The 27,348-nt window shown below is 41.6% G+C and overlaps 1 protein-coding gene across 1 annotated transcript in view; it reads right to left on the bottom strand.

Annotated features, from left to right (window-relative positions):
• Nucleotides 1-200: 200 nt before the first annotated feature.
• LOC136380099 (helicase-like transcription factor) overlaps nucleotides 201-27,348 on the bottom strand; it is a 43,192-nt gene continuing 16,044 nt past the window's right edge. Inside the window, exons 11-25 of the mRNA XM_066347900.1 lie at nucleotides 26,388-26,467; nucleotides 26,260-26,304; nucleotides 25,323-25,406; nucleotides 21,644-21,738; nucleotides 17,227-17,370; nucleotides 16,198-16,336; nucleotides 15,432-15,567; nucleotides 12,376-12,555; nucleotides 8,928-9,052; nucleotides 8,267-8,445; nucleotides 6,834-6,959; nucleotides 6,436-6,548; nucleotides 5,517-5,697; nucleotides 5,191-5,271; nucleotides 201-2,018 (exon numbers count right to left, since the gene is read on the bottom strand). Of these exons, the coding sequence (XP_066203997.1) occupies nucleotides 1,866-2,018; nucleotides 5,191-5,271; nucleotides 5,517-5,697; nucleotides 6,436-6,548; nucleotides 6,834-6,959; nucleotides 8,267-8,445; nucleotides 8,928-9,052; nucleotides 12,376-12,555; nucleotides 15,432-15,567; nucleotides 16,198-16,336; nucleotides 17,227-17,370; nucleotides 21,644-21,738; nucleotides 25,323-25,406; nucleotides 26,260-26,304; nucleotides 26,388-26,467 (1,861 nt within the window). The 3' untranslated portion in view covers nucleotides 201-1,865. The remainder of the gene's footprint in view (nucleotides 2,019-5,190; nucleotides 5,272-5,516; nucleotides 5,698-6,435; nucleotides 6,549-6,833; nucleotides 6,960-8,266; nucleotides 8,446-8,927; nucleotides 9,053-12,375; nucleotides 12,556-15,431; nucleotides 15,568-16,197; nucleotides 16,337-17,226; nucleotides 17,371-21,643; nucleotides 21,739-25,322; nucleotides 25,407-26,259; nucleotides 26,305-26,387; nucleotides 26,468-27,348) is intronic.

Raw genomic sequence — 27,348 nt, forward strand, 5'->3', positions numbered from 1 at the left:
GTACAGCATCATAATGTGAGCTTTTCATTCCAGTGGTTTATATATGTTCTCAGGATGAATTCAACTTGTTTTTTCTTGAACAGAACTATACAAAAACATATTTTTTAAATGACTTGCCAAATTTGTTCCAAATGTGTTTAAAAACACAAGTATGTCAATATCTGGGTAAAGCAGCCAAGACTTCGCCTTTCTGGTGAGTGTGCAGGCTTTCCCTGTGAGAAGAGGAGCTTGCGCTGTGGTGTTCTGACTGAGCGCCCCCACCCCCGCCCCGCTCTCTCTGGAGGGTGAGGCCAGAACCCCACGTCCTGCACGGCAGGAGTCCCAGCAGCCTGACTGTGCGCACCGCTAGCCCCACAAGGTAAAGAAGGCCCCGCTGCCCCTGATGCTGGAGGGCCAGCCACTCTCGTCCCCGCAAAGACGCTGTCCTGTCAGCCCGGCCTCACCTTCCAGAGAGAAAAGGGATGGAAAATTCCTGCTGCGGAACCAACCCGTGTCCTTGGAGCGCGAGGCGGGCCAGAGGCGAGGGCAGCAGTTAGGTCTGCACACAGCTTAGAGGAGCGCCCTAGAACACCACGCTGCCGCCCACCTCCTAGCCTTCAGCCAACTCACTCCCGACACTTAAGTAGAACAGAAGGTATTCTCAAGTCTGCATCATCTCACATGAAGCTCCTCTGGTTACAGTAATGAATCTCTTTGGATTAAAAAGAAAAAAAGTTTCCCGTAAGGACAAAACCCCACTGACTACCTAACCTGATTGCTAAAGGAGAGCTTGTTTGTGCTAAATGTGGTTCAAAGAATCAACAAGAATTCTGTGGCAACTCCTGTGAGCTTATTAACAAAAAGATGATTACCTCTATGATAGATGGCAGGATGAATTAACCAACCGAAGGTCCAAAATCAAATTCTGATTCTACACACAACAACAACAACTTTTTCCAGTCAGGATTAAGATGTCTTTTAGCTTTAGAATGATTGTGGTCAGTCAGCCCAACCTCCACCCACATCTACACCCCTCACCTAGAGTCAACTTCGGAATTGTAAAAAGGTAGCAAGTTATTGCAAAGAAAGCCCTACATAAATAAAAATTATCTATATATAGAAATATCTATTTAGCCATTCCATAATTTAAATATTAAAGTCAAATTGGGTCGACTTGGTTCCCTTTCTGCCCAGACTGTATTTACACACTAACACATCCTTACATTTAACTGGCCGTCAGCACGCCTCACTACGACAGGAACACAGTGAGTGCTATAACACAGTCCCTCAGTTTTTCATGAACATAAATCTGCAAGTCACTTAAATATTTACAAGTAACTTACTAACCTGGACTTTGGTCTCTTATTGTAAGGTTGATTCTGGAATGCAAATATGGTTTTTGGAAATCATAAAATCAATCTCATATATAGTCTGTGTCTTCATGAATTGTTCACAAGGACTGCTGAATCCACGGCATCACGAATGGAGGCTTTGTTGAAAAACCAAATGGGTCCAACATAAAAAATAACTCTTCATTTGGTCAAAAGTATAAAAGGTCTAACCTTCTCTAAAATATGAAAAAGCTGAGTATTTGGCAAGATATATGAAAATACTCAGCAGATAGTATGAAAAGTTGAATAACAAAGTAACTTTTCTCAAAAAACTTATTTTAGGCCACCATTTGTAACAGAACTTATTGCTACTTGAAACATCCTTAAAAATAGGTTCATATAGAGATTTATATGTCAGTCACACCTCTTCCCGGATATAAAACAATAAGCCCCTTTTAGAAGACATACTCACTAGGTCTCATTTCTAAAACTATTTTTCCATTTCCAAAATTTCTGTATATATATGATCAAACAATCTCACCAAAGTGCCACCAATTACAAATCAATTAAAGTTCTAATTTCATCAATTTTAGCTTGTTTCATTTCATTAGCATTTGTTTTTTTAGTTCCAAAGGCTCCAGCTGCAAGTTCTCTCTTTTTGTTTTGTATTTTCAGCATATTTTCTTCAACAGAGTCCTTCACAATAAACTTTAAGAGAAAAAAAAAAGTTAAAATTGGTCAAGTTCTTTTTAGGTCACAGTATTTAAAATCTTTAAAAATAAATGAACACTTGAGAAGATGAAAACATTGGTTTACATTCTTACCGGACTATGTAGCTTTGAAAAATGGTCAGTAATAATTAGACACTGTTTAGCTCCCCTTTTCCCTGAATATACGGTGAGACTATTTAGAACAGAATATAACTAGAGATGAGCACTGCTTTCCCTTATCACTCAGTGTGGTTTTCTGCTATACAGATATGGCTGTAAAGACACAAGTTATATCTTTTTTTTTTTTTTTCTAGTGAGAAGCAGAGAGGCAGAGACATAATTCCACATGCACCCCGACCAGGACCCACCCGGCAAGTCCCCTACAGGGTGATCGATGCTCTGCCCATCTAGAGCTGTTGCTCCCTTGCTCAGCAACCAAGCTATTTAAGCGCCTGAGGCAAGGCCATGGAGCCATCCTAAGCATCAGGGGCCAACTTGCTCCAACCGAGCCATGGCTATAGGAGGGGAACAAAGAGCGAGAGCGAGAGCGAGAGAGAGAGAGAGAGAGAGAGAGGAGAGGGGTGGAGAAGCAGATGGTCGCTTCTCCTGTGTGCCCTGACCGGGAATCCAACCTGGGACATCCATACACCAGACCAATGCTCTACCACTGAGCAAACTGGCCACGGCCCAAATTATATCTTAAAACGCCATCATGAAATAACAACAGCACTCCAAAAAGCAAACTTTATAGGCAGCTTTGTAACTGGAATATTAGCAAAATCAATTTATCATATTTAAAAAGCCAAATAAGATTTTCTCAGAAATGCAAGAATCTGGTATAATCCGTAACACAAAAAATTACAGTGATCATCTCAACAGATGATTAAGAAGCATTTGATAACACTCAACATTTATTCCTGATAAAATAAAATCCTCATCAATGTAGAAATAAATGTCCTCAACCTTACTTATTAAGGGCATCTACTAAAAACTTATCAAAAGTAACCTGTTTCGTATACAACAATAAAAGTATTCCGAACAATGACACAGGAACAAGCCAAGAATGGTTACTGTCACTACTGCTACTCACCACTATCCAAGTTGTTCTGGTTACTGTAATAACCAAAGCTGTGTTATAAAATGTTGTTGAAACACAATCAATCAATCAATAAATAGAAATATTACCCAAGTTCCTGTATAGGAACACTCTTTATAGAAAAGTTCTTTCACCAGTTCAAAACCCTGGGCTTCCCTGGTCAAGGCACATATGGGAGTTGATGCTTCCTATTCCTCCCCCTTCTCTCTCTCTCTCTCTCTCTATTGCTCTCATCTCTCCTCTCTAAAATGAATTTTTAAAAAACTTTAATTTAGCCTGACCAGGCGGTGGCGCAGTAGATAGAACGTTGGACTGGGATTGGGAGGACCCAGGTTCAAGACCCTGAGGTCGCCAGCTTGAGCAAAAAAAGCTCACCAGCTTGGACCCAAGGTTGCTGGTTCGAGCAAGGGGTTACTCAGTCTGCTGAAGGCCTGCGGTCAAGGCACATATGAGAAAGCAATCAATGAACAACTAAGATGTCTCAACGTGCAACTAAAACTAATGATTGATGCTTCTCATCTCTCCGTTCCTGTCTGTCTGTCCCTATCTATCCCTCTCTCTGTCCCTGTAAAAAAAAAAAAAAAAAAAAAAAAGGACTTTCTAAACAACTGGCAATGAAGCAAATGGCTCTTTGTAAAAAGGATAAAATTAGTGCCTGACCTGTGGTGGCACAGTGGATCAAGTATCAACCAGGAACACTGAGGTCGCCTGTTCGAAACCCTAAGCTTGCCTGGTCAAGGCACATATGGAAGTTAATGCTTCCTGCTCCCCCCCCTCCCCCCCATCTCTTTCTCCTCTATAAAAATGAATAAAAAAAATAAATATAAGTTGTAAAAAAAAAAAAAAGGATAAAATTAAAACCATATCATGAATCATAAACCAAAAAAAAAAATATTTCAAAAGAATCAGAAGTAAATGTATATTTGTTTTAAAATGATTATAAAGCCTCTGTTCTAAGCAAAACCTTAAAATCCAAAAGGCTGACATGTTTTAAATTATACAAAATTTAAAACTTTGTCATAACAAAGGACATAAAAAGTTCAAAGGTAACCAAGAGCCTGGTATAACCATGCCCAGTACACATAACACAACATTTAAAATTACAAAATTACAATGTATAAAATATAAGGAAGCCCTTTATACCATAAAACTATATTTGTACTTTTTGAAAAGTAGGGGAAAGATATAAACAAGCAATTCACAGGAAAAAATATTACTGGACAGCAGATATGTGAACATGCTCAAGGCTGTTATGTGCAGATCAGAAGGGCACGGCTCTGACCATCACGTAAGTATATATCTGCAGCATTCTCATACATCAGGAAGACTATTTTGAAAACAACTTGAAAGTTATGTAACAATTCTAGACCCAGAAGTCTACTGCTTAGCTTTCCTGAAGAATACTTGTATAGATGCACAGAGATGCACGCAATGCAATGCTCACGACGGCCCCGTTCTATCAGCAGGTGAACTGAACTGGGTAAACTGTGGTGTGCCTGTATGTAGGTGTTAAAAAGAACGGGTTTGCAGAGTAGTCAGATTAGAGGGCTACACAGTAAGAGGGCGGCTGCCAGGGGAACAGGAAGGGGCGGTGAGTCCCGTCTGATGGGCATGGCGTTTCAGCGGGAGGTGCCCAAGTCTGCAGGTGGATGGTGGTCAGGACAGCAAAAGCAATGTCCACGGACTACCACTGACCTGGACACTTGGAAATACTTCTTAATATTTTTAATATGTTTCTCCCACCACGATAGAGAAAAACAGAAATAGGTGTGATCTGCATGCACTTGCACGGTGGTCTCCGATATTCACTGTTGAGGGAAGAAACACCACAGAACACAGTATGACCCCAACTATCTCCAAATGAGATGCCCGCAGGGAGCAGGAACGGCAGAGAAAGGGTCTTCAGCCAGCACATGGCCGACGACAGGTGCTGGTTTCCTCTGAAGAGAGTAAGGGTGACCTTCCTACTTGGCCCTGCGTAACCCTACACTTTACAAGAATGTATCCATGCAACATCTGTATCACCTGAAACCCTCACCAACTTGATTTTAAAGTAAGTGGCTTGCAAACTCACTTTTGTGATGATAACCTCCTGCTTCTGGCCGAGTCGGTGGCAGCGGTCGAAGCACTGGTCTTCGGCGGCGGGGTTCCAGGCCTGACAAGTGGAGCAAGGTCGCTTTAGCACCACCGATCCGCTCACGTTCTCTCAAGTTCAGTTTACTTATGTCAAGCCCTCAACATACATTCAGTCAGTTATGATCTATTTCGGAAGTTTGCCTCAGAGATTCTCACAATTGATGATAACTATGAACACCGGCTGACTTTAAAAGGACAAATTGTTTTCGTTCTTCATTTTTTTTACAGAAATAATAACATAGCAAAGTCTACAGAATTACTTACCGGATCCATTAAAAACACTCGAGAAGCTGCAGAGAGGTTCAAACCAACCCCTCCTGCTTTCAAGGACAGAAGCATTACGGTTGGAGAGCCTGCTTCAGTGCTCTGAAAACACTGAATTGATTCAGCTCTTTTCTTCTGGGCCATTGAACCATCCAAACGAGTGAACACAAATCCAGAGGCTCTAACGGGGGAGGCAGAGAGACAAGTCACACTCCCCATACAATAAACACACGTTCAGTAACTACAGTGTCTCCATGTCACCAATCCCCCACTCGTTTATTCTGACAGATACTTACTAACCATCTACTACAATGGCAGGCTCTGCAGTCAGTTTCTTTTTCAATAAATTCAGGCTTAATCTTTAAAATCCCATGCTTCTAGAAAATTTCTTTTTTTTTTAGTGACAGAGACAGAAAAAGGGATAGGGACAAACAGGTAGGAGGACAGAAATGAGAAGTATCAATTCTTCGTTGCAGCTCCTTAGTTATTCATTGACTGCTTTCCCATATGTGCCTTGAGCAGGGGACTACAGCAGAGCAAGTGACCCCTTGCTCAAGCCAGCGACCTTGGGCTCAAGCCAGCGACCTTTGGGCTTCAAGCCAGTGACATGGGGTCATATCTATGATCCCACACTCAAGCCAGCGACCCCACGCTCAAGCTGGTGAACTCACACTCAAGCTGGATGAGCCCACACTCAAGCCGGCGACCTCGGGGTTTTGAACCTGGATCCTCCACATCCCAGTTCAATGCTCTATCTACTGCGCCACCACGTGGTCAAGCAGAAAATATTCTTTATTGTGACTGCATGTTATTTTAGACAGATGAAATGAATAAAACTGGTAAAACATAACTTTTTGTTATCTAAATCAAAACACATAAAAATCCTTTTACTGACAGTGAGAAACACTGTTAAACTCACCTGAGTGGTGTTTCTATTAAAGACAGAAACGTTGTAAACTGAGAAACAACTAAACTTTTAATGTTGGGGTTCTCCTTTCTCAAGGCAGTCAATGCGTACATCAGAGCATTGATCTGAAAAAAATTAGGATGCCATTAAGTTCCACTTTGAATTGGCAAAAATACATCCAAAATTGTTTCTTATGAAGAGAAAGGTCCTGCCATGTTATTTCCCCAAAATGCACAGGCGAAAGACCACCCACTTTTACATTAAGACCAAAACCTTCACTGCCCTCCGAAAGTCAGCCAGTGATCAGCAACGAAGTGTAACACTCAAATGACAGAATTAAAAGTGTAATTATTATTTTTATACAGGATGTTTCTTTATGTAAACATGAAACAAATACTCAAATACCTTACCTTTGAACTTGATGTCCATTCCGTGTTAGACTTTTTCCCAGTGTCATACGCCAGTTCTTCTGGAGGACATTCTAGTAAACTGTCTTCACGAATGTCACTTCTACATAAAGGGCACTTAGCATGGGGCTACATAAGAAAGAACAAAGTATGAGTGACACTTGTTGGAGGAACAGAAATACAAAGTGACATAAAATCTGTCAGGGCACTCTAAGTTCTGAGTCTGAGGGTAAGCCCTGCAATGACCCTCTCGTCAACCTCCTGTTGGAGACGGTCTGCATGTGCTGATCTACAGGCAGGCGTGTTCTCACGTGATGAGCGGGAAGGGTAAAAGAGAACAGTAGCGTGGGACCTTGACTAGCATCAAGCACTTGACGTAACATACGTTACACTATCTGCAGACAAGTAAAGAAACCATGAACCACGGTCTCTTGAACCTAACTACAACACAGCTCGCTAGTTGGAACTATTTGGAAGAAAAATTATTTCCTTCTTAATGACTTGTAAATCCAGTCTAGATCAGTTAAATACTAACAGGTTCATTCAAAGCAGTATCTATTGGGCCCAATTTTCCAAGACACACTAATAAAATAAGATTATCTCTTAAATAACTACATACCTGATACCATTACAGTACAAAAGATTCTGGGACTAAAGCAGTGTCGAAAGGACGTTGGTATAATGGGACCCCCTTAGAGGAGGAGGGACAGGGTCAACGGTCAGCAGGACTCCAGGAGACCTCGGTGGTCTTTACTAGGATGTGCATACTTCATAATTTACTGAGCTGGAAAAGCACGACTTTGACAATTTTTCTATATGGACTTTACACAACAAAAATGTTTTTAAAAATTCTACCTTAGTTGAAGAACTGCTTAAAGGATTATTTCACTTCAAAAAATTCTACCGTACATAAGAATCTAGATCTACCTTAATCAATGCCATAGCCAATAGCCACATAGAGCAATAAGCCCTTGAAATATGACAAAGCCATATTTAGATGTACTATAAGTATGGTATTTTGAACTGGATTTTGAACTTAAATTTATTAATAAAATATTAAGGTAAAAAAATCATATAAAGTATCTCAAGTTTTTATATTTTAGATATACTGAATAAGTAAAAATATATTGTAAGAGTTTACTTGATCTATTTCACTAAAAAATTAAAATTACCTTTGCAGCTCACATTATCAATCTAGTTACTGGATAGTAATAAACAATTAGAACTAAGACACTGTGCAACATGACACCAAAAATGTCTTTTTATGTTAAAAAGGGCTTAATTATAAGAAGTATGTCACCTACTAAGATGACAGTATGATTCACTCAAAAGGGACTTTAGTATATCTAAGTGCAAAACTCTCAGCCCTGGGTTTTCATTACACTCTGAACTGGTGCACCGCTCCGTGAACCCGTCCGGAGTTAGCACCCGCCCACCTGCTCGCTCTGAATGACTTGGCAAATGCAGGGTTTGCAGAAGACGTGTGCACAATGTGTGATGACAGGAACCGTTAAAGAATCCAAGCAAACTGCACATTCTTCATCGGAGCCTGAGCTCAGAATGAACTTCATCTTCCTTATTAACTTCTTCCGTAGAACATCCGGTGCATCGTTTCCTAGAGAAAAGGCTGAAAAATTCATTCCAGAGCCTAACTGGTAATATGACTGGACAAGTTCATCTTCCTAATACAGGAAAATGTTGTGCTTGAGTAGTTTTAGTCTTTTTCTATTATAGGCAAAAAGCATGGTTTAAATTTGAAATTTTAAGATAAATTCAGATGCTAACGTAGTAGCCAACCCACATACTATAGCTTACACAGACACATCACTGTAACACCGTCTGCACGTGCTACCACAGAATGAAAAGCAGAGCCAGTGTGAACCTTTCACCTGAGAGTATCCATCAGGAGAAAACCTGGAGGACCTCATTATATTCCATTTCTTTAGTAGGAGATTTTTGGATATATCCCCAGTTGAGCCCTATACTCAAAACAATGCTATTTGACAAATAAACTAAATTTAAGCCATATGAAAACGTTCTCCCTCTGAGTACATGTTGTAACACACACCATGGCGTAGACCAATCCGATGCACCTACCTGAGGGGACACTGGGGGACGCCGCGTTGGTCAGAAGGTGAGTGTGACAGCAGATCTGCCGCAATCTCAGCAGAAGCCCCAGGACGTCAGCGTAGTGCGCAAGGACGGTCCCTTCATTAAAATACCTACAGGTGACAATGGAACTATTACAGGCTTTCCAATTTAAAAACAGCGGAATAAAAATGACATAGTTCTCTCTTCTCTGGAAATCACATCAAAACAAGAATAAAAGACAGAAAAGCAAACTCTATAATGGCCCCAGGAGTGAGACTGGTCAGATAAAAGCACACCACGTGAGAAATGGCCGCCACGTGCAGCAGAACCAGCGGGAGAGGCCGGAAGGTGGACTCAGCGCACACAGGCCTCCCAGAGCACATTCTTCCCGGGGCCGTCCCAGCTGGAGGTGAGAACCAGCTCCTCTCACGTGCAAGCACAAACACAGCTGAGTGGCTGGGGCCTGAACTTCCCTGGACAGTTTTACACCAAGAGGAGGGCAGGTAAGCTGAAGAAGGAAACACACAGACCTACTGTGTTTCCAGAAAACACTATGGACACTGCATTCCACACTGGAAGGGACCTTAAAAGCTTCCGATCCGTCACATGAGCACAGGTAAAACCTAAAAGCAGTTACATGTAACTAACCCTGAGTCATGACTAAACAGAGCCACTTCCTTCTCATCTGGGGCACAGTGAGTTCAGGAAACACTCAAGACATTCACACAAAGTCACAACATCAAAGAACAAGTGAGGGTGCAAACAGCAGTGAAAGAAAACTCAGCAGAAAAGAGCTGAGGCAGAGACAGAGCTGTGAAAGGGAGGACCCACAGCCAAGGAGAGGAGGAAGCCAGGTCCCCTTGAGGGGGAAGGAGCCCAGGGCAGCATGGGAGAGGGAGAGCCAGCACGTGCGGCCAGCCACGGAAAAGCGAGGAAAGGATGTGGGGAAAAGGCCTGAGAAAAGCGAAGTTAAACAGAAAGATGTAAACGACTAGAATAAAATGAATTCTACAGAAAAACAATGAACACGCAGCATATACAGAGAAAAATATAATAATGGACCAGAAAAAGGGAAAAAATGTTCCAGGAAAAGTGGGGGAAAGACCTGGAATCCAGAGATGTAAATGGTAAATATTTTAGAAAAAAATCAACAGAGAGAGGTCCTAGTCAAATGGCTGGACCTCAACTAAAGAAATAAATGAAATCAGGGTTTTCCACAGAAAAACTCAATGTAAAATACAGTTAAACAACAACAACACAGGTTCTGAAGAATTGGGAAATCCAAAAATTATACACACTAAGTCAATCTGATATTTAAGTAGTACGACAATAAAAGAAACTTTGCATAGTGGTCAGAGCAGACTCTAGAGCTAGACTGTCAGCATTCAGAATACTATGGGAAGTGGTAGAAACATGTACCCGCTGTTGTAAGTAACAGTAATATCACTGGAACAAATACTTCTAAGTAGTCAAGAATGTAAGAATAGGCAACATACTGTGAAGGGTAAACTTACAAGGTGGACCCACAATGCCTGAGTTTTATCACCAGCTGTCAGTCACTAGCTGTGACACAGTCCAGTTCACCCCGCTGCTCTGTGCCTCTCCGCACTGAAATCTCTGCTGAGACCTCCCGCTACCTCCCGCTACCGCAATCTTCTCAGCATCCCTAATCCCTACGAACCCTACTCGGTCACTCGCTGAATGGAGTTCTTGCGTTCTGAAGACCCCTACTTCTGAGACCTGCTCTGCCCTCACTGTCTCCTCCTCACGCAGGTTCCCACCGCCACTGACGTCAGCCAGGCTCCCGCTGAACTGAAATCTCTCACCTACCAATGCCAGTCACTTCAATCTACTTGATCAATCAACACCTATCCCCAGATTTCCGTGTTATTGAAAAGTCATACTGACAACTTATATGTGGGTCCATGCAGGGCCAGGAGCTGCCACCATCAGGGCCATTCATATGCAGATTCTCACTAGATTCGGGCAGATGGTAAAGAAACAGTAGAGCCAAAAAATGGTGGGCCATTCTTTTATTAAAATCTCCCACTGGCTGAAGAGCAACACACAGGGAAAAACACTTCCCTTTCACTCCCAAAGCCCTGACGCATTCTCCAGTTCCACAACCAGGAGAATGTTCTCCGGTTCCTCCTGGAACCAAAGGCCCCACCAGCCTCAGTGGAGCTCCCAAAGCCCCTCAGCCCTGGTTCCCCATCTGCACACCTTCTCCCTTCTCTGCACAAACTGGCTTCTCCTTCTGCACCCTGCAGTCTCTCTGCTCTCCCTGAAAACATGGCTTCTCTCTGCCTCTTCTCCTCTTCTCAAACTTTTCTGGCACAAAAACCCTTCCTTCAGCACACATTAGCAAGACAATGGCCCTTCCCAAGCAGGAAGGTAATTTGCAATTTCACAGACCACATATACCTGGCGCTGCCCAGCCCCCAATGCAGACTATAAGGGAGCAGACATAAAAATCCTATTTTACAAACTTATTTGACCAACAGTCCAATACTACATGAAGCCTTGCTAGCACTCTAAACACCTTACCTTTCTTAAAAATTTAAATTCTCTCTACCTTCCTCAAGTTCCACCCTGATCTCACAAATACCTTGGTCTCATATTTCAGATTGTTCTGATATTATCCCCCCACTCCATTTTTCTCCACCAATTTGCTTTACTCACTTTTGTATCTGTGATCTTTCCCATGTTCTCTCCATCTCAAGACAGTCACCCAAATAAAACTAGCAAATAGTTCATCCAGAAACCACACATTGGCCCTATCAGTCTTCCTTCTTCCTGTCAGACTTTGTAACAGCCCTCTGCCCCTTAGTCCTACAACCTGGCTACTAAACTCATTGTTCTGGTGATTACTGTGAGAGCAGACAGGGGGACCTCTGAACCCCCACACTGAAGAGCCCTCCCCAAGCCTCAGTGCTACAGGGCACTGCCAAGCGCTCCCTGCCGTGACTGTGCTGCCTTTCCGGACATTCTCTAACATCTTCTCCACTTCCTTCACTCCCCCCTTGATTAACTCTGCAAGCGGCTTTTCTTCATTTCTTATCTCTCGAATGCAGACAGTCCTCCCAGTCTTGGTCGTCAGTGGGTTCCCTTTCCCTATACATCCACCTCCCAGTGCTGCAGCCACGCCTGTGATACGGAGTCGGGAACAGACGCAAGCAAGGTCTTCTGACGAGGAGCAAATCAGAACCTGCCTTTTCATGTAAACTTCACATTTTTTCCTAACTTAAGAAATTACTTCCCTGTTAAATTATAATAGTCATTCACTTCAGCCATTAATTCATAGAAAGTAGTTTAAATATACTACAGTTAAAGAAGTCAATAATCTTTCACTATACTTCAGACTATTGTTAACATATCTTAAAAATAATACACAGTTAAATGGGAAACAAAGAAAGTAAAAAGTATTTTCTAAAGTGGCTTTCTTTCTCCATACCTTCCAACAGTATCTCTGCCTTCATTTTTCACAGACTGATAAATCTTCCTCTCTTCGTCTGAAAGTGTAATTTGCTGAATAAATACTTTACGGTCTGGTAATTCCAAAACAGGTTTTCCTTTAATTTTGCTTGTCTTTGTTCTTCTAAGTGTAATATTTTTAATTAGGGACTGCAAACGCCTAGAAAATAAAACAAATTACATAAGCTGACTCAACAAGAACTAAAAAAGAGTACCATGTCTTTCGCTTCTTAAGACGCACCTTATTTCCCCAAAGTGGAGGGGAAATGCCCATGTGTCTTACGGAGCGAATGGCCATTTCTTTCCGCTACTGCAGGTTCCTGGACAACTAGAAGAGTCTTTGAACATCAAAGTCTCTTCTCGTTTGTTAATAACAGTGCTGATGGTTGTTAATACTGCTGTTGAGTTTACACTGCTGAAATATTGTGGTATATTTTATTAAATATTTTAACACAACACTTGGTTCAGAATATTTTTTTTCTTATTTCCCTCCTTAAAACCCTAGGTGCATCTTATGGAGCAAAAAATACGGTATTTTAATGTGTGTTGGGGGTGGGTTGTAGGCAGGCAAAATACGGTATTTTAAGCTACAACATCCCGGGGTTGATTCCTCATCAAGGTACACAGGAGAAACCACCATCTGCTTCTCTCCCTCTCTGTCTCCCTCTTCCCCTCCTTCAGCCAGTGGCTCCATTGGTTTGAGCATGGCCCCAGGTGCTGAGGATAGCTTCAGCCTCAAGCACTAAAAATAGCTTCGTACTCAAGCATCAGCCCTAGATGGGGTTGCTGGGTGGATCCCAGTCAGGGTGCAAGCAGGAGGTCTGTCTCACTATAACCCCTCCTCTCACCTAAAAACCTCTCATTTGGAAAAAATAAAAAGTAAAAAAAAATTTTTTAATCTCTTAATTGGGCTTTTATCCAATCTGATCATCACAGACATGTTAGCCTGACCAGGTGGTGACGCAGTAGATAGAATGTCAGACTGGGATCCGGAGGACCCAGGTTCGAGACCCTGAGGTTGCAAGCTTGAGCGCGGGCTCATCTGGTTTGAGCAAAGCTCACCAGCTTGGACCCAAGGTCACTGGCTCGAGGAAGGGGTTACTCAGTCTACTGTAGCCCCACAGTCAAGGCACATATGAGAAAGCAATCAATGAACAACTAAGGTGTCGCAATGAAAAACTGATGACTGATGCTTCTCATCTCTCTCCATTCCTGTCTGTCCCTATCTGTCCCTCTGACTTTCTCTCTGTCTGTTTTTTTAAAAAAAAATCAGACATGTTCTACAAATACAAAATTTCAGCAACGAATGAACTGAAATTTGTCCTCAATTCCTATCACAACAGTTTAATCTTTTTACTTCTACTTTTGTTCTCATCACTAACCTTTTCACTTCTCAATTCTTCAGCTAACTCACCCATGTTCAATACTCAAATTCTTAATAAGCGCTATTAAGTGAAAGGTGTTATACTAAATATCATAAAAATATAAATATGAATAAGATCTTATTTCAAAAAGTTTCAGTAATATGAAAATCAACATACATAAACAACTTTTATAAAGTAATGAACAAGATAAAAACCTGATGTGATGACCCAGAAGAGGGACAAATGCCTTCTAGGTTCTATAATTCTATACTCCCCCTTCTCAAGAACAGGATAAAGGAAGGATTGCAGAAAGGTTTTCCCTGACACAAATATAAATGCAATCCCTTTTTTAGAATTTAAACAGCTGGTTCTAAGGAATCAAATAGGAAGTACTGCAAACCAGGTTAGTGGGTTTTGAATGTTTTTCACGAAAAGCCACAGTAACATTTACTCCATCCAGGAAACGCACACACACAAACATTTCACAAAATACTATGTGTGATGCACTCTGCTTTTTTCTTAAATCTTCCACTCTTTCACTTTTTATAATGCTAGCCGCCATCTTTTTAAATATTGTACAGCACATTTACACAATGGGATACTATGCAGCCATAAAAGGAAATTGTACCTTTGAGACAACATGGATGGACCTGGAAAGTATTATACTAAGTGAAGTCAGTCAGGCAGAGAAAAACAAGGATCACATGATCTCACTCATATGTGGAATCTAATGAACAAAATGCACTAACAAGCAAACTAGAGACAGACATATATGGAGAGCCAACTGACAGCTACTGGGGTGGGGAAGGGGAGGCTGGGTGAGGGGGGTAGAGAGATGGAGCAAAAAAGGACCAAACCTCACAGACACAGACAAGTGTGGGGGTTGTGGGAGGTGGAGAGGTTGGCAGTACTGGAGGGATAAATGGTGATATGGTGATGGACAAAGACTTGACTTGGAGGTGAACATACAATACAGGGCTCAGAGGTGTGTTGTAAAATTGTGCACCTGAAACCTGTATAATTGTTAACCTGTGTCACCCCAATAAATTCAGTTAAAAAAATAATAGTAATTATTTTACAACCCATAAATGAAGTACCCTAACCCTGTTTAAAAATGAATATTCTAGGCAAAAAAAGAAAAAAAACACCTTAAAATACATTAGCCCAATGCCTTGCAAAATGGCTACCACCAAGCTGAATTTTATTTATGCACTTTCCCCCGAGCCCGCCAGAAACGACTTTCTCTTATAGCTCCCGCTGACACCGCCATCACGCCTTCCTCGTCACCAGTATATACAGCTACACGAGACACCTGAGGAGACTTCAGTGCATAGTGCACCCTCAGAGCATGTCAAGTTTCTCCTGTCACTACTCAATCTACGACTGGAGGTTTCCGGGGTAACAGAACACGCACAAACCACAAAGCTCGGCCTTTCCTTTCTGTCTGACTGAAACCATGGGCAGGGAAGGTTGATGTTTTAGTGGCAGTGAGAAATCTGTGTCCCGCAACCAGAATCACTAGGTTCTGAGTGTCAAAGGCATGAAACTATAAACAACCACTTCTTGGAGAGGAAAGCCAACAGCCAAGTTAAAATATTGACGAAGTGGAAATTGGTTCAAGCAGCTCAGTTATTTGCAATTAGTATGAATGAGCGATCAGGACAGCACTTACCTGAGTCCACCTTCATCTCCCATGGTGACAGGACGCTGTATGGTCCTGTGCCACCACTCTCTATCAAGAAACGGCTTCAGTTTTAAAAAGGAAAGAAGAGACCACAAGTCCTTCAAAGAATTCTGAATCGGAGTACCTAGAAATAACAGGAAGTTGTTATATTTCTACAACCAGAATGTGAACAAGTACAGCCACGTGGCTGAGCCAACACCCTGCTCAGCACTGGGCACTGTCCCCAGCACACCCCCCACGCCAGCTGTGACTACATTCCTTCTCAGACAAATACACTTCAAAATACACAATTCCTGATTTTCAGTTCACACTTGCTATTCTAGCAAAGAAAAAGACCACAGACCCAGTAAATTCAACTTTCTCTGTATCAAGAACATTCATTTATTTGATTTTTAAATCGATAGCACTAGCAAGAGGGAAAAATCTAGTTTGAGGTTACATTCTCTTCCTCACCCTCTAGCAAAGCAAACAGACTCCAAGAAGAAATAGAGAAATCAAGATTCTGATTGGAGGATTAAAGTGTCTAATGACTCTCCAAGGTTCAAGAATAAGTTTAGTGGTTGTCCTATAAATTAACTATAATTTAAATCTTGCTATATCATGGGCAATTAGGAAGAATCAAAATATTTTATTAAATTTCTCAGATTAATTCTGGAACAGTCTTTATAGCAACTTCAAGTTTACAAAGTGGCCCCCTCACTAACTTAATGACACATATTTGGGAATGTCTTAAAAAGCAGAATGCTGTCCTTACCCGTCAGCACCCATCTCCTCTCTGCTTCTAAATAAAGCACAGCTTTCGTCTGCTGAGCATTGGGATTCCGTATGGCATGGCCTTCGTCCAGGATCACCCTCAGCCACTTTATGCCATGTAGCGGACTGTCACCTTTCATCTGAAATAAGTGCCCCATATGAATTAAAAGCACAGGAAAGTGAAAGCACTTTATGTAATTTGGTAAGTAATATGAGCTATTATTTTTCAATAATCAACTTACTACGTGATAGGCACTGCTTTAACCACTACAAACATTAAATACCGAATGTTCACAAGCTCATGGAGTATTGTTACTCCTTTCATGCAGAAGAGAAGACTGAGGTGCCGAGGTGGAGGTATGCAGCTCAGAGCCCCACAGTAGCACGTGGCCCAGAGGCTACCCCCGCCCCCCCCCCCCAGGGAGCTGAGCACGCTGCTGCGACCTCGGCTCAACACTGAGCTATGCAGCTTCCGGTTACAGCCCAATGACAGTATCAACATTACCAGCTGTAGCAGGACTGTTTGACTGTAACGCAACTACTTTCTTTTATGGAAAAGTAAATGTTCTTATCAGAAGATAGAATTTTTGACAATAAGGTATTTTGAAAAACATAACTGGAATTACAGGCAAGTAACAATTAGACTTCTAAATGAATTAGGAAACTCATATTTCAGCTACAAAAATAGCTTACTTTTAAACTGAGACAAATCATTGTGACAGAATATATTCTAGAATATTCAAAAGATAAAATTCATTTATAGTTCTTACATATACTTAGTTACAATACAAATTTAAAATTTTAACTTCAAGTGTTCTAAATAGAAAGTATTCCTATATTATTTGTCTAAAGTAAAATCAACCTTTTTTTTGCACATTATTACAACATAACTTCCTACTTATTTCCGACAGGTTCTTAAGTATTTAGAAAGAAAAAAAAGGAAGAGTATAAAACTCAAACTTGATAACAGTTTAGAAACCTGAAGCATATTTCTTGAACTTCTGAAAATCTCTGAGTATTGCATACTTACACCATAGTCATGAGTTAAAATGTTGTATGTCGTCAAAACAATATCCTGTTTTGAAAGCAAAGCTGGGTCTCTAATACGATCAGGACCGTAATAGACATAAAAATTCAAGTGCACATCTGCTTTTATATGTTGTCCAAACTGGTCCTAAAAGAAAATTAGAAACATCTTGAATAATAAGCAGATTAGTGCCAGGTTTAAAAGGCGTGTGAAAAGTAGTATCCTGGGAGTAGTGTCACAAATCACACTACTAAAATGACATAAAATCTACACAGTACAAACTAAAACAGCAACAATAACACCAATTACTATTGCACTGTCAGGAAAACTGCCATACATGCTGTAACACATTATGTACATTTTGCCTGGACCTACCAATGAGTGGCCACTTCGTTTTTAACAGAAAAGAACAGAGCTCCTTCAAAACAGTCACTAGTTTTTTGTTTTTTGTTTTAGTATTTTAACACAGAGGATCTTTAATGCTTTCAGTTACTTACTAGACTTAAAAATAACAAAATTAAACGGTGCAAGACTAACAGCCGACATTTTCAAGACAGTAGGCAAAGATTGAAGCCAAGCACCCACTGTGCTCAGCTCAGGCCTACTGTGTGCCAGGCAAGAAGCAGCAGGTCACACAGCCATCAAGAACACAAGGAGCAGTCCCTGCCCTCTTTGAGGACATGAGTTATTCTTAAAACTCGAGTGGTTTCTTTTTTAAACATGAAAACAATCTATGCGGGTAAGTCCAAACAAACAAAAAAAAGTCTGATTAGAATAAAGACAGAAGCCACCAGGAGAAACAGCTGGGAAACCACTGAGGTGAGGGTGGCGGAGCCCCAAACCCAACAGCGTTAGGACCAGGTGAAAGGGCGGGAAAGGAACACACTCAGAAGGAACTGATGGGACGGGTGACTAATTAAATACAGAACACCTTCATAAACGAGAAGACAAGCTGCTTTTACTTAAAATGATCGTCTGGAAGAACTGTGTGATAAAGATAGAGGAAAGTTTAAAATAAAGACGGGAAAGCAGGTATAAAGATAAGAAAGCGATGACGAGTATTTTACGAGTATTGATATTTTAGAATCAAAACTTTGGGTCACTGCAGAATATGTGACTGGGGAAGTATATATACTAGGACAAGTTAAGTACTGGCCTGTAATGCACGTGTGGATACGGACTTTCAAGTGTTCAGCAGACAGTACGTGAACCCACAGAAGGGTGCTCCAAGGAGAACACATGCAATGAGAAAACAGAGCCTGTATAACACTGATATTTAAAGAGCAGGCTATGCCTCTATTAGGAGATAGGACATGGTGTCTGTGATGTGATTCCAAACACTCCAGCAGAACAACAAAAAGTAAAGCACATTTTGAAATTCTTGAATCTTAATAAGGAAGATCTCATTAAAATTTTTCATAATGCTTTAAAAAAGTGACACATTTTATGGGGAACAAAAAAGGCAGACTATATAGGAACCATGGGAGAAAAACAGAAGTGGAGAAAGATGGGTCAGAAAGATGAGGTAGAAAACAAAATTTTGGGAGAGGCCAAAGAATGTCAAAGTTTCAAGAAGAAAATTCAAAGTCAATTTAAAATTTTTAATTTATGTTCATTTCCTCTACTTACAAGAAGCTTTAAAGATGCCTTACAAAATAAGATGTAACGAAGAGTAATAAAATGCAAACAAAGTCAGAGCAGGGAAAAAAGGAGCATGGAGCAGTGAATAGAGCATCGGATTGGGATGCGGAGGACCCAGGTTCAAGACCCCGACGTCGCCAGCTTGAGCGTGGGCTCATCTGGTTTGAGCAAAACTCACCAGCTTGGACCCAAGATCGCTGGTTCAAGCAAGGGGTTACTCGGTCTGCTGAAGGTCAGCGGTCAAGGCACATACGAGAAAGCAATCAATGAACAACTAAGGTGTCACAACGAAAAACTGATGATTGATGCTTCTCATCTCTCTCCGTTCCTGTCTGTCTGTCCCTACCCCTCTCTCTGACTCTGTCTCTGTAAAAAATAAAAATTAAAAAAAAAGAAAAAAGGAGCATGGATGTTGTGTGAGAAAACTGAACCATGCAATTGCTGGGGATGGAACAGAGCATGTCTGTGGGAGCTTTAACCCTGAAAGAAATGAACTTTTCTAGAGGAGAACTGCAATACTGAGTTTCTAGTCACTGTGCCAGGTTACGTGTCTATGTGCGTATGTATGAATGAAATAGGTGTTATTTCACTTTACAATGGGAGGATGAATTACTGCTCTTAACATCTAGAAAACGTAAGAGGTGGAAGGGAGGCTGGATTACTCTTTCCTTGGCGTCCTGCTCATGTTTGAAGATAAGTAGAATAAGGTTGTTCTAGCCCGTACATTAGGGTGCCCGGTCATTTACTCGGGGCCAGGAAAAGAACAGCTTGCTGAGAGATGATGATAGCCTAATTCTTGGCCAGGACTCCCTAAACGCCCAGCTATCCCACATTCCTTTAAAAATCAGTTTTTCCATAACCTCAGTAAGCAAAACTTTGCCAAGGTTTACATTACCAAAGCTTTGGCCATTTTCCAAATATAAAATTGTAATAAAAAACTGAGTACCCTTTTTTTTTTTTTTTTTTTTTTTTTTTTTACAGAGACAGAGAGAGGGAGAGATAGGGACAGACAGACAGAAACAAAGAGAGATGAGAAGCATCAATCATCAGTTTTTTGTTGCGGCACCTTAGTTGTTCATTGATTGCTTTCTCATATGTGCCTTGACCGCCGACCTTCAGCAGACCGAGTAACCCCTTGCTCGAGCCAGCGACCTTGGGTCCAAGCTGGTGAGCCTTGCTCAAACCAGATGAGCCCGCGCTCAAGCTGGTGACGTCGGGATCTCGAACCTGGGTCCTCCGCATCCCAGTCCATCGCTCTATCCACTGCGCCACCGCCTAGTCAGGCGAATACTCATTTTTAAAATACATTTCCACATCCTAAGCTCTTAAAGAATCAGTTCTGCTGTTTATACGTCCATTAATACTTGTAAATGTCACCATAAACTGTCATCTAAGTACCCATGTACAACCTTCCCATGATCGACCACCCATCAGAAGAAAAAGCATAGTTCTGTTCAAATTAAAAGAGCAAGAGAGAACTATAAAAAAGTCACTCTAGTTCTAAGAGGAAAAATGGTACATTGATTAGGAGACCTAATTTATTTTTAAAAACATACAGCAAAAACTTACAAAAAAAGGTAAGTCAAATAAAGTAAGGATACATAAAAGCGAAGAAGAAATTAAAGAAGCTACAGAATTTGACAAATAAACAATAACTACTAATCTTTTCCAATACAACTGAGAGAATTATCGGCAGAAACCAGATTACAGTGAGTTAAGAAGTTATTAAGCAAAAGCACAAAGTGGAAATTAAACCCCAAAAAGTATGACCACGTAAGGAAAGTAGCAGAATAGCAACTTAAACGTGAGACAATCCAAAGAAAGCATTTGAAAATGAAGAAGATCTGAGTATTTTGCATGAAAGGGCCCGCGGAGACAGGCTGAATAACCAAGCAAGGGGAAAATACCAGATAAAATGCAAAGACCGGAAATGACGGAATCCAATGTGTAAACTGAGGCACTGGTCCCACCTCTCCGACCAGAGGAGGAAAGGCCAGGAGCGGGGCAGAGAATCGGGGAGGTGACAGGCACAGAAGCCCACACCCAGTGGATCTACGTCCAGTGCTTCCCGTGCAGTCACTATTTCATTGTGACGTGCAGCATGAAGCTCAGACTGGGAAGGAAACAACCAGGCAGCTCCTTACACATCCCACAGACACTCCAAGCCACTGCAGTGTTTTAGAAGAGCCAAGTAATCTGAAAGGAAAAGAAACACACACACACAATTTTCTGGTAAGCAGCCTTAAAAACATAGGCTTTAGTGTCAGAATGTTGGAGACCATATCCTAGCACCGTCACTGATTAGCTGGATGACCTTAGACATATTACTTCATTCTCTGTGATTCAATTAGGTCACCTAGAAAATGAGAAACTCTATACAGAGAACTCGGGGAAAACCTGAGTGCACGAAGGGCTCACTGAATTGTCTACGCTGTTCTACAAAGTGGTTAGGGGGGTTCTGAGAAGAGGTTCCAACTGTTACACTCGTGGTGCTAAATCATACACATTTCCTACTTTGAGGGACAGAAATGGCAGATGCAGAAGTACGAATCTTATAGCAACTGATGATGTTTCTTTCCCTACTATAGAACTTCAAAGATGATTTCTTTATTGCTTTGATTCGGCAATATCTCTAAGTCACCTAACAATTACTTAAACTTAGATATAAAGTGATGGCCAAGCATATTTCTCCCAATGGATGACACTTTAACAAAATACTTTTTATCCTGTAAGACAAATACAAATTACTTCACATTTTTAGAAGGCTGTGAAGACTTACAATCCAGTTGCTTAACACAGAAAGTGGGCAGATGATCAGCGTTGTTCGTGGTCTCTTCACATCAGTTTTCTTTGCACCCTCTAGGGCAGATGCTCCTGAAAGGGTAAACCAGTGACATGAACATTATACAAGGTCGGTAAAGAAGGACAGCATGTGCCTTTATGAAGAGAGAAACCACGAAGAACTAAAATGAAGCAGACGGCCTCGTTTCCAGCCGTGAAGGAACCGCAACTAGAGCTCTACCCTGCCATTTTAGACAACTCAGCATCTAGACGTGTCGGCTCACGGGGGAGGCACAGATGGGCCGGAAGGGGGCACGAGGAGGAAGCCTGGAATAGCCACCGGTATTTTCACTAAGATGAACATTAGTTTTACACCATTTTCTGATCTGAATTTGTACTATAGATAATGTGGTAGCCAAACGCCAAGATGGCCCCAACGATAATCCTCTCCCTGAGAGCCACACCTTGTGCAGGCCCACCCCACTCACTACTAGGGTTGGTCTGTGACCAACAGGTATCAGAAGTGACACATCACTTATGAGATTGTTATAAAAAATGTAGCTTCTCCCCCTGAAACGCTCTCCCCTTCTCTCACTCTGGTCACTGCCTCTGTGGGAAGCCAGCTGCCCCATGGTGAGGACACGCAGGCAGCCTGCGGGAAGACACCCCCAATGTTATTTACCACTCCCTTCTGGGTCGTATTCACTACTCCCAGTATCTCACTAAAACATCGCATCAATGAAAACTCTCCCATCTCCTTGTAGGAATCTCTGGTTGTGGCGGTCTGCCCAGCTTCAGTCTGTCTGGCCTCACTGCTCCCCACAGTGACTTCCACACCCATCTGCAGTGCACGAGCTCCTGCTGCTGCACAACCTTGGTGCTGAGATTAAATGTCTGTAATATGATGGCTGAGACGGTATCCCAGTGTGCCTTTAATTTGTATTTCCCCAATGACTGGATCTGTATATATTTTCCTATGTTTACCTGTTATTTGGGTTTATATATTTACATTCTTAAAGACTATTCCCCTATGGTCCTGTTTTTTCTAATTGTCTTGTAGAAGGTTCCTTTACATATTCTAGGTATCAATAATCCATTATAAGTTTTACTTAACAATTATCTTCTTTAGCCTTAACATTTTTCAATGTTTATGGTGCCTTTTGGTGAATAGAAATTTTAAATGTTGTTGAATTTACTCTTTTCCTATGAGTTTTTGGGTCTTATTTAAGAAACCACTATTTACCACAATATATGGCTTCTGTCTCTACGCACTGATTTTTGTTTCTATTCTCATTCTCCTCAAGAAATACATTCATTTTGGTTTTATCTCAGCTACGAATTTTTAAGTTTCTCTCCTATATTATGGCTATGCATCTGTGACAGAAGAGACTTTATGTGGGAACTTAATTCTATCTCAACTTGAAGTTCCACATTTGTTAAAATCTCTGAAACTGGGGTCAAGAATAATCTATCTGAAACACCTACATCTTTGTTCCTAATTGAGTCTTAAACCAAAAGTGAGCCCTTTTCATCCTTCCGTGCAGCTCAAACAGCACCTTCTTACACAGGCTCCGTCAGCCGGTCTTTCCTCAGCTACCCCCCCTTGTTTTCTTCCCATCATTTCTTATCTAGACTTATGTGTTCATTAATTTTGTTCTCTGCATCATTTGGCATAATCACCATGAAAGTTAACTTTCGTATGCTGAATATGCAACATGTAAAATAGAGAGTAAGGAAGAGATATAACCCGCCCCAAACTTCCTATCCCTAGTTCAATTTCTTTCTATCTCAAGTAGCTAGATTTCCAAGTAGTGCCGTTTTCCTATCAATTACAAAACAGAAAACTATAATAAATAATAAAGATCACTAACATTCCTAAGTGAAAAGTAACTTCTACTTATACTAAGTATTCTACTCACAAAAATTAGGGGATGCTGCCTTACCAAGCGGTGGCAAAATGAATAGAGTGTCGGACTGGGATGCTGAGGACCCAGGTTCGAGACCCTAAGGTCTCCAGCTTGAGCACGGGCTCATCTGGTTTGAGCAAAGCTCACTAGCTTGGACCCAAGGTCGCTGGCTCGAGCAAGGGGTCACTTGGTCTGCTGAAGGCCCGTGGTCAAGCAATGAACAACTAAGGTGTTGCAATGCGCAATGAAAAACTAATGATTGATGCTTCTCATCTTTCTGTTCCCGTCTGTCTGTCCCTGTCTATCCTTCTTACTCTGTCTCTGTAAAAAAAAAAAAAAAATTGGGGGATGCTGCCTGACCAGGCAGTTTGGCGCAGTGGATAGAGCACTGGACTGGGACGTGGAGGACCCAGGCTCAAAACCCCAAGGTCGGCCCTGGCCGGTTGGCTCAGTGATAGAGCGTCAGCTTGGCGTGTGGAAATCCTGGGTACAATTCCCGGCCAGGGCACACAGAAGCGCCCATCTGCTTCTCCACCCCTCCCCCTCTCCTTCCTCTCTGTCTCTCTCTTCCCTTCCCACAGCCAAGGCTCCATTGGAGCAAAGTTGACCTGGGTGCTGGGGATGGCTCCATGGCCTCTGCCTCAGGCACTAGACTGGCTCTGGTCGCAACAGAGCGACGCCCCAGATGGGCAGAGCATCGCCCCCTGGTGGGCATGCCGGGTGGATCCTGGTCGGGCGCATGCGGGAGTCTGTCTGACTGCCTTCCCATTTCCAGCTTCAGAGAGATACAAAAAAAAAAAAAAACCCCCAAGGTCACCAGCTTGAGCGCGGGGCTCATCTGGTTTGAGCATAGGCTCGCCAGGTTGAGTCCAAGGTCACTAGCTTGAGCAAGGGGTCACTTGGTCTACTGGTGCCCCCTAGTCAAGGCACATATGAGAAAGTAATCAATGAACAACTAAGGTGCCGCAAACAAAGAATTGATGCTTCTCATCTCTCTCCCTTCCTGTCTCTCCCTATCTGTCCCTCTCTCTGTCTCTGTAAAATTAGGGGATATTTTATTGCTTCATACTCATTTTGAAATATCCCATAATTTTTGTGAGCAGTATAGTATACCTTTGTTGTAATCTGAGTTAATCCAAACTAAATAAAAGATTCAAGCAGCCATGAACTGCTCTGGGCCTTCACTAGAAGACATAGCTTTGCTACTCACATGAGTACGGGATCCCCTCCCATCATTTCTGACCTAGCTAAAATAAAATAGAAAATGGTACTGGAACAAAAACACACCAAAATGTAATTTTTAAAAAAAATGGGATTATGTGTTTTTTCTCTTTTCTTTTTAAACAGAGACAGAGAGAGAGTCAGAGAGAGGGACACATAGGGACAGACAGGAACAAAGAGAGATGAGAAGCATCAATCATCAGTTTTTCGTTGCAACACCTTAGTTGTTCATTGACTGCCCTTTCATATGTGCCTTGACCACGGGCCGTCAGCAGACTGAGTAACCCCTTGCTCAAGCCAGCAACCTTGGGTCCAAGCTGGTGAGCGTTGCTCAAACCAGATGAGCCCGCGCTCAAGCTGGCGACCTCAGAGTCTTGAACCTGGGACCCCCGTATCCCAGTCCGATGCTCTATCCACTGCGCCACCACCTGGTCAGGCACGTGTTTTTTCTTTTCTCTATTTCCTAATTTCTGATAATATGGTTTTATTACTTTTCTCATTTAAATCCTTTTTTAACAGAAAAAGAAAACAAACAGCAGATTTACCGACCCTTTCTCGACACCTTTTTTGCTGCGGGGGCCGGGGCGGCGAGCTCACACAGGAACTCCGGGTCTTCTCTCGCCTTCCGCCGTCCTGCTCGAGGGGAAAGACAGGGTGACGGGGACACCTGAACTCATTCTCTCCTGTGCTTGGGGACAGGCTCTTTCTGAGGACAGAAAACAGAATACCTCTCCCACGTTCCCTTAAGAGCTCACATTATTAAAAAAGAGGAAAATGCTGTCTGGTAGCTGAAACGGTCTCTTCTGCACTAAGCACACTGAGCGTGTCTCCCCGCTCAGAGGAGGAGTGCGGTCACTCAGCAGAAACGGCTGCCTTCTCTGAGAAGAGCCGTGAGAGGGGCGCAGCCACGTGCTCAGTGACTCAGCCTGGGCAGGAGAACTGCTTCCGACAAACAGGTGTTCGACCTCTAATAATAAGGATGCCCAATTTTCAGACCAGTCAATGGAGATGAATTATTTTCCAAATGCAATACAATTTCTCAACTAATTAGGAATACACTATGATCTGATTTAGAAGAAAAAAAAGTGAATGTTTTAAAGATAAAAGAAAAAGTAAAGACATCAATTATTCTTACATCTGTATGGTAATATAAACAGTAATAATTCCAGGAACATATTCTCAATCCTACTTTTGAAATTACAATTTAGACAGATCCAGTTAAGGTGTTACTAAAGTCATTTTGTAAGTAGTGAAAAATTTGTCTTGTTTCAAGTTGGTTTAAATATTTTTTTCTTATTTTGAACCTATTCTTTCAATTTGCCTCATTCAACACCCCTGGTAAGCTTCATGAATAGTTCAAAGGCAAACAGCCATCATGTATAAGGCCTATTACTAAAGAATTCCAAGTCTGAGAGAGATAATCAATGGAGTGTTTCTTTAATAATTTCTAAGTGTAGATTACTGACAGTGAGAGGCACACACATACCTTTTCCTCTGCTTCTCGTCTCTGACTGTGCGTTTTTCAGTTTGCCTACAACCAACCAAATACAAAAACACTCAAACAGGGAATCAGAAGGCAGGACGCAGCCTCAGATAAAACCCACTCTACATCACCTTTCACTCTCTGTGGCAATTCACTGCTTTCTGTCTCCTCCGAGTCGCTGCTTTCAACGTACCGGACAGCAGTTTTTCTCCTAAAATTGAGTACATGCAACTTTCTTATCAACCCAAAACAACATGATTATAAATAAAAATGTTAGACAAATGCAATACAAATGCTTTTTTTGTCCTTCCCTTGCTTATTTTTTGAAAAAAATTCAGCTGGAAATTTTTGACAAATAAAGGTCCAACTTGCTTAAAAGCATTTTTGCTTTTAGCATAACCAGATGCATGTACTATACAAAAGGCAGCACCACTATCATTAAAATCAATTTGAAAAAGTAAGCTCTTCTAAAATAGTAATCATTTAAATCCTGAGTTCAATTCCATTCAAACACTTAAATAAAACTAGAAAAAGAAATTAAAGAAATGACTCATCAAAGCAAAAAGTTCCAATATAATGAAATAAGCAGCTAAGAGGCCAAAAAATAATTCACAATGAAAAATGTAGATTTTGTGTGGGAGAAGTCCAGTCCTAAGAACAAGGGACTCGGGGTCAGACCAGGCTCCAATCCCCATTCCGCCACTTATTTGCTGTGTGACTTAGGTAAGATATATAGTCGTGTTCTATGCCTCAATTTCATCACTGGAAAATAAAGATACCATCCACTTCACTGGACATACTGTTAGTGCAAACAAAGGCCCTGAGTCAGCACCTGCTGCACAGGAAGTGTCCGTGTATCGAGTGTAATACAGTGTCCGTAAAGGCACGGTGTACTTTTGACCGGTCACAGGAAAGCAACAAAAGACGACAGACTCTGATATTGCCATCAGCATTGAAGAGGCTTCCCATCCCCTCCGCTTTTCTCAGTATGGTATAATGTAGGAGCTGAGAATCGCTTTATTCATGTGCAAATCCAGTTGGGTTTTCAACATGCCTGGGCCATTTAATAAAATGGCCAACTTTTTGTCACTA

This window comes from Saccopteryx leptura, chromosome 8, assembly GCF_036850995.1.
Source record: "Saccopteryx leptura isolate mSacLep1 chromosome 8, mSacLep1_pri_phased_curated, whole genome shotgun sequence".
Taxonomy (NCBI): domain Eukaryota; kingdom Metazoa; phylum Chordata; class Mammalia; order Chiroptera; family Emballonuridae; genus Saccopteryx; species Saccopteryx leptura.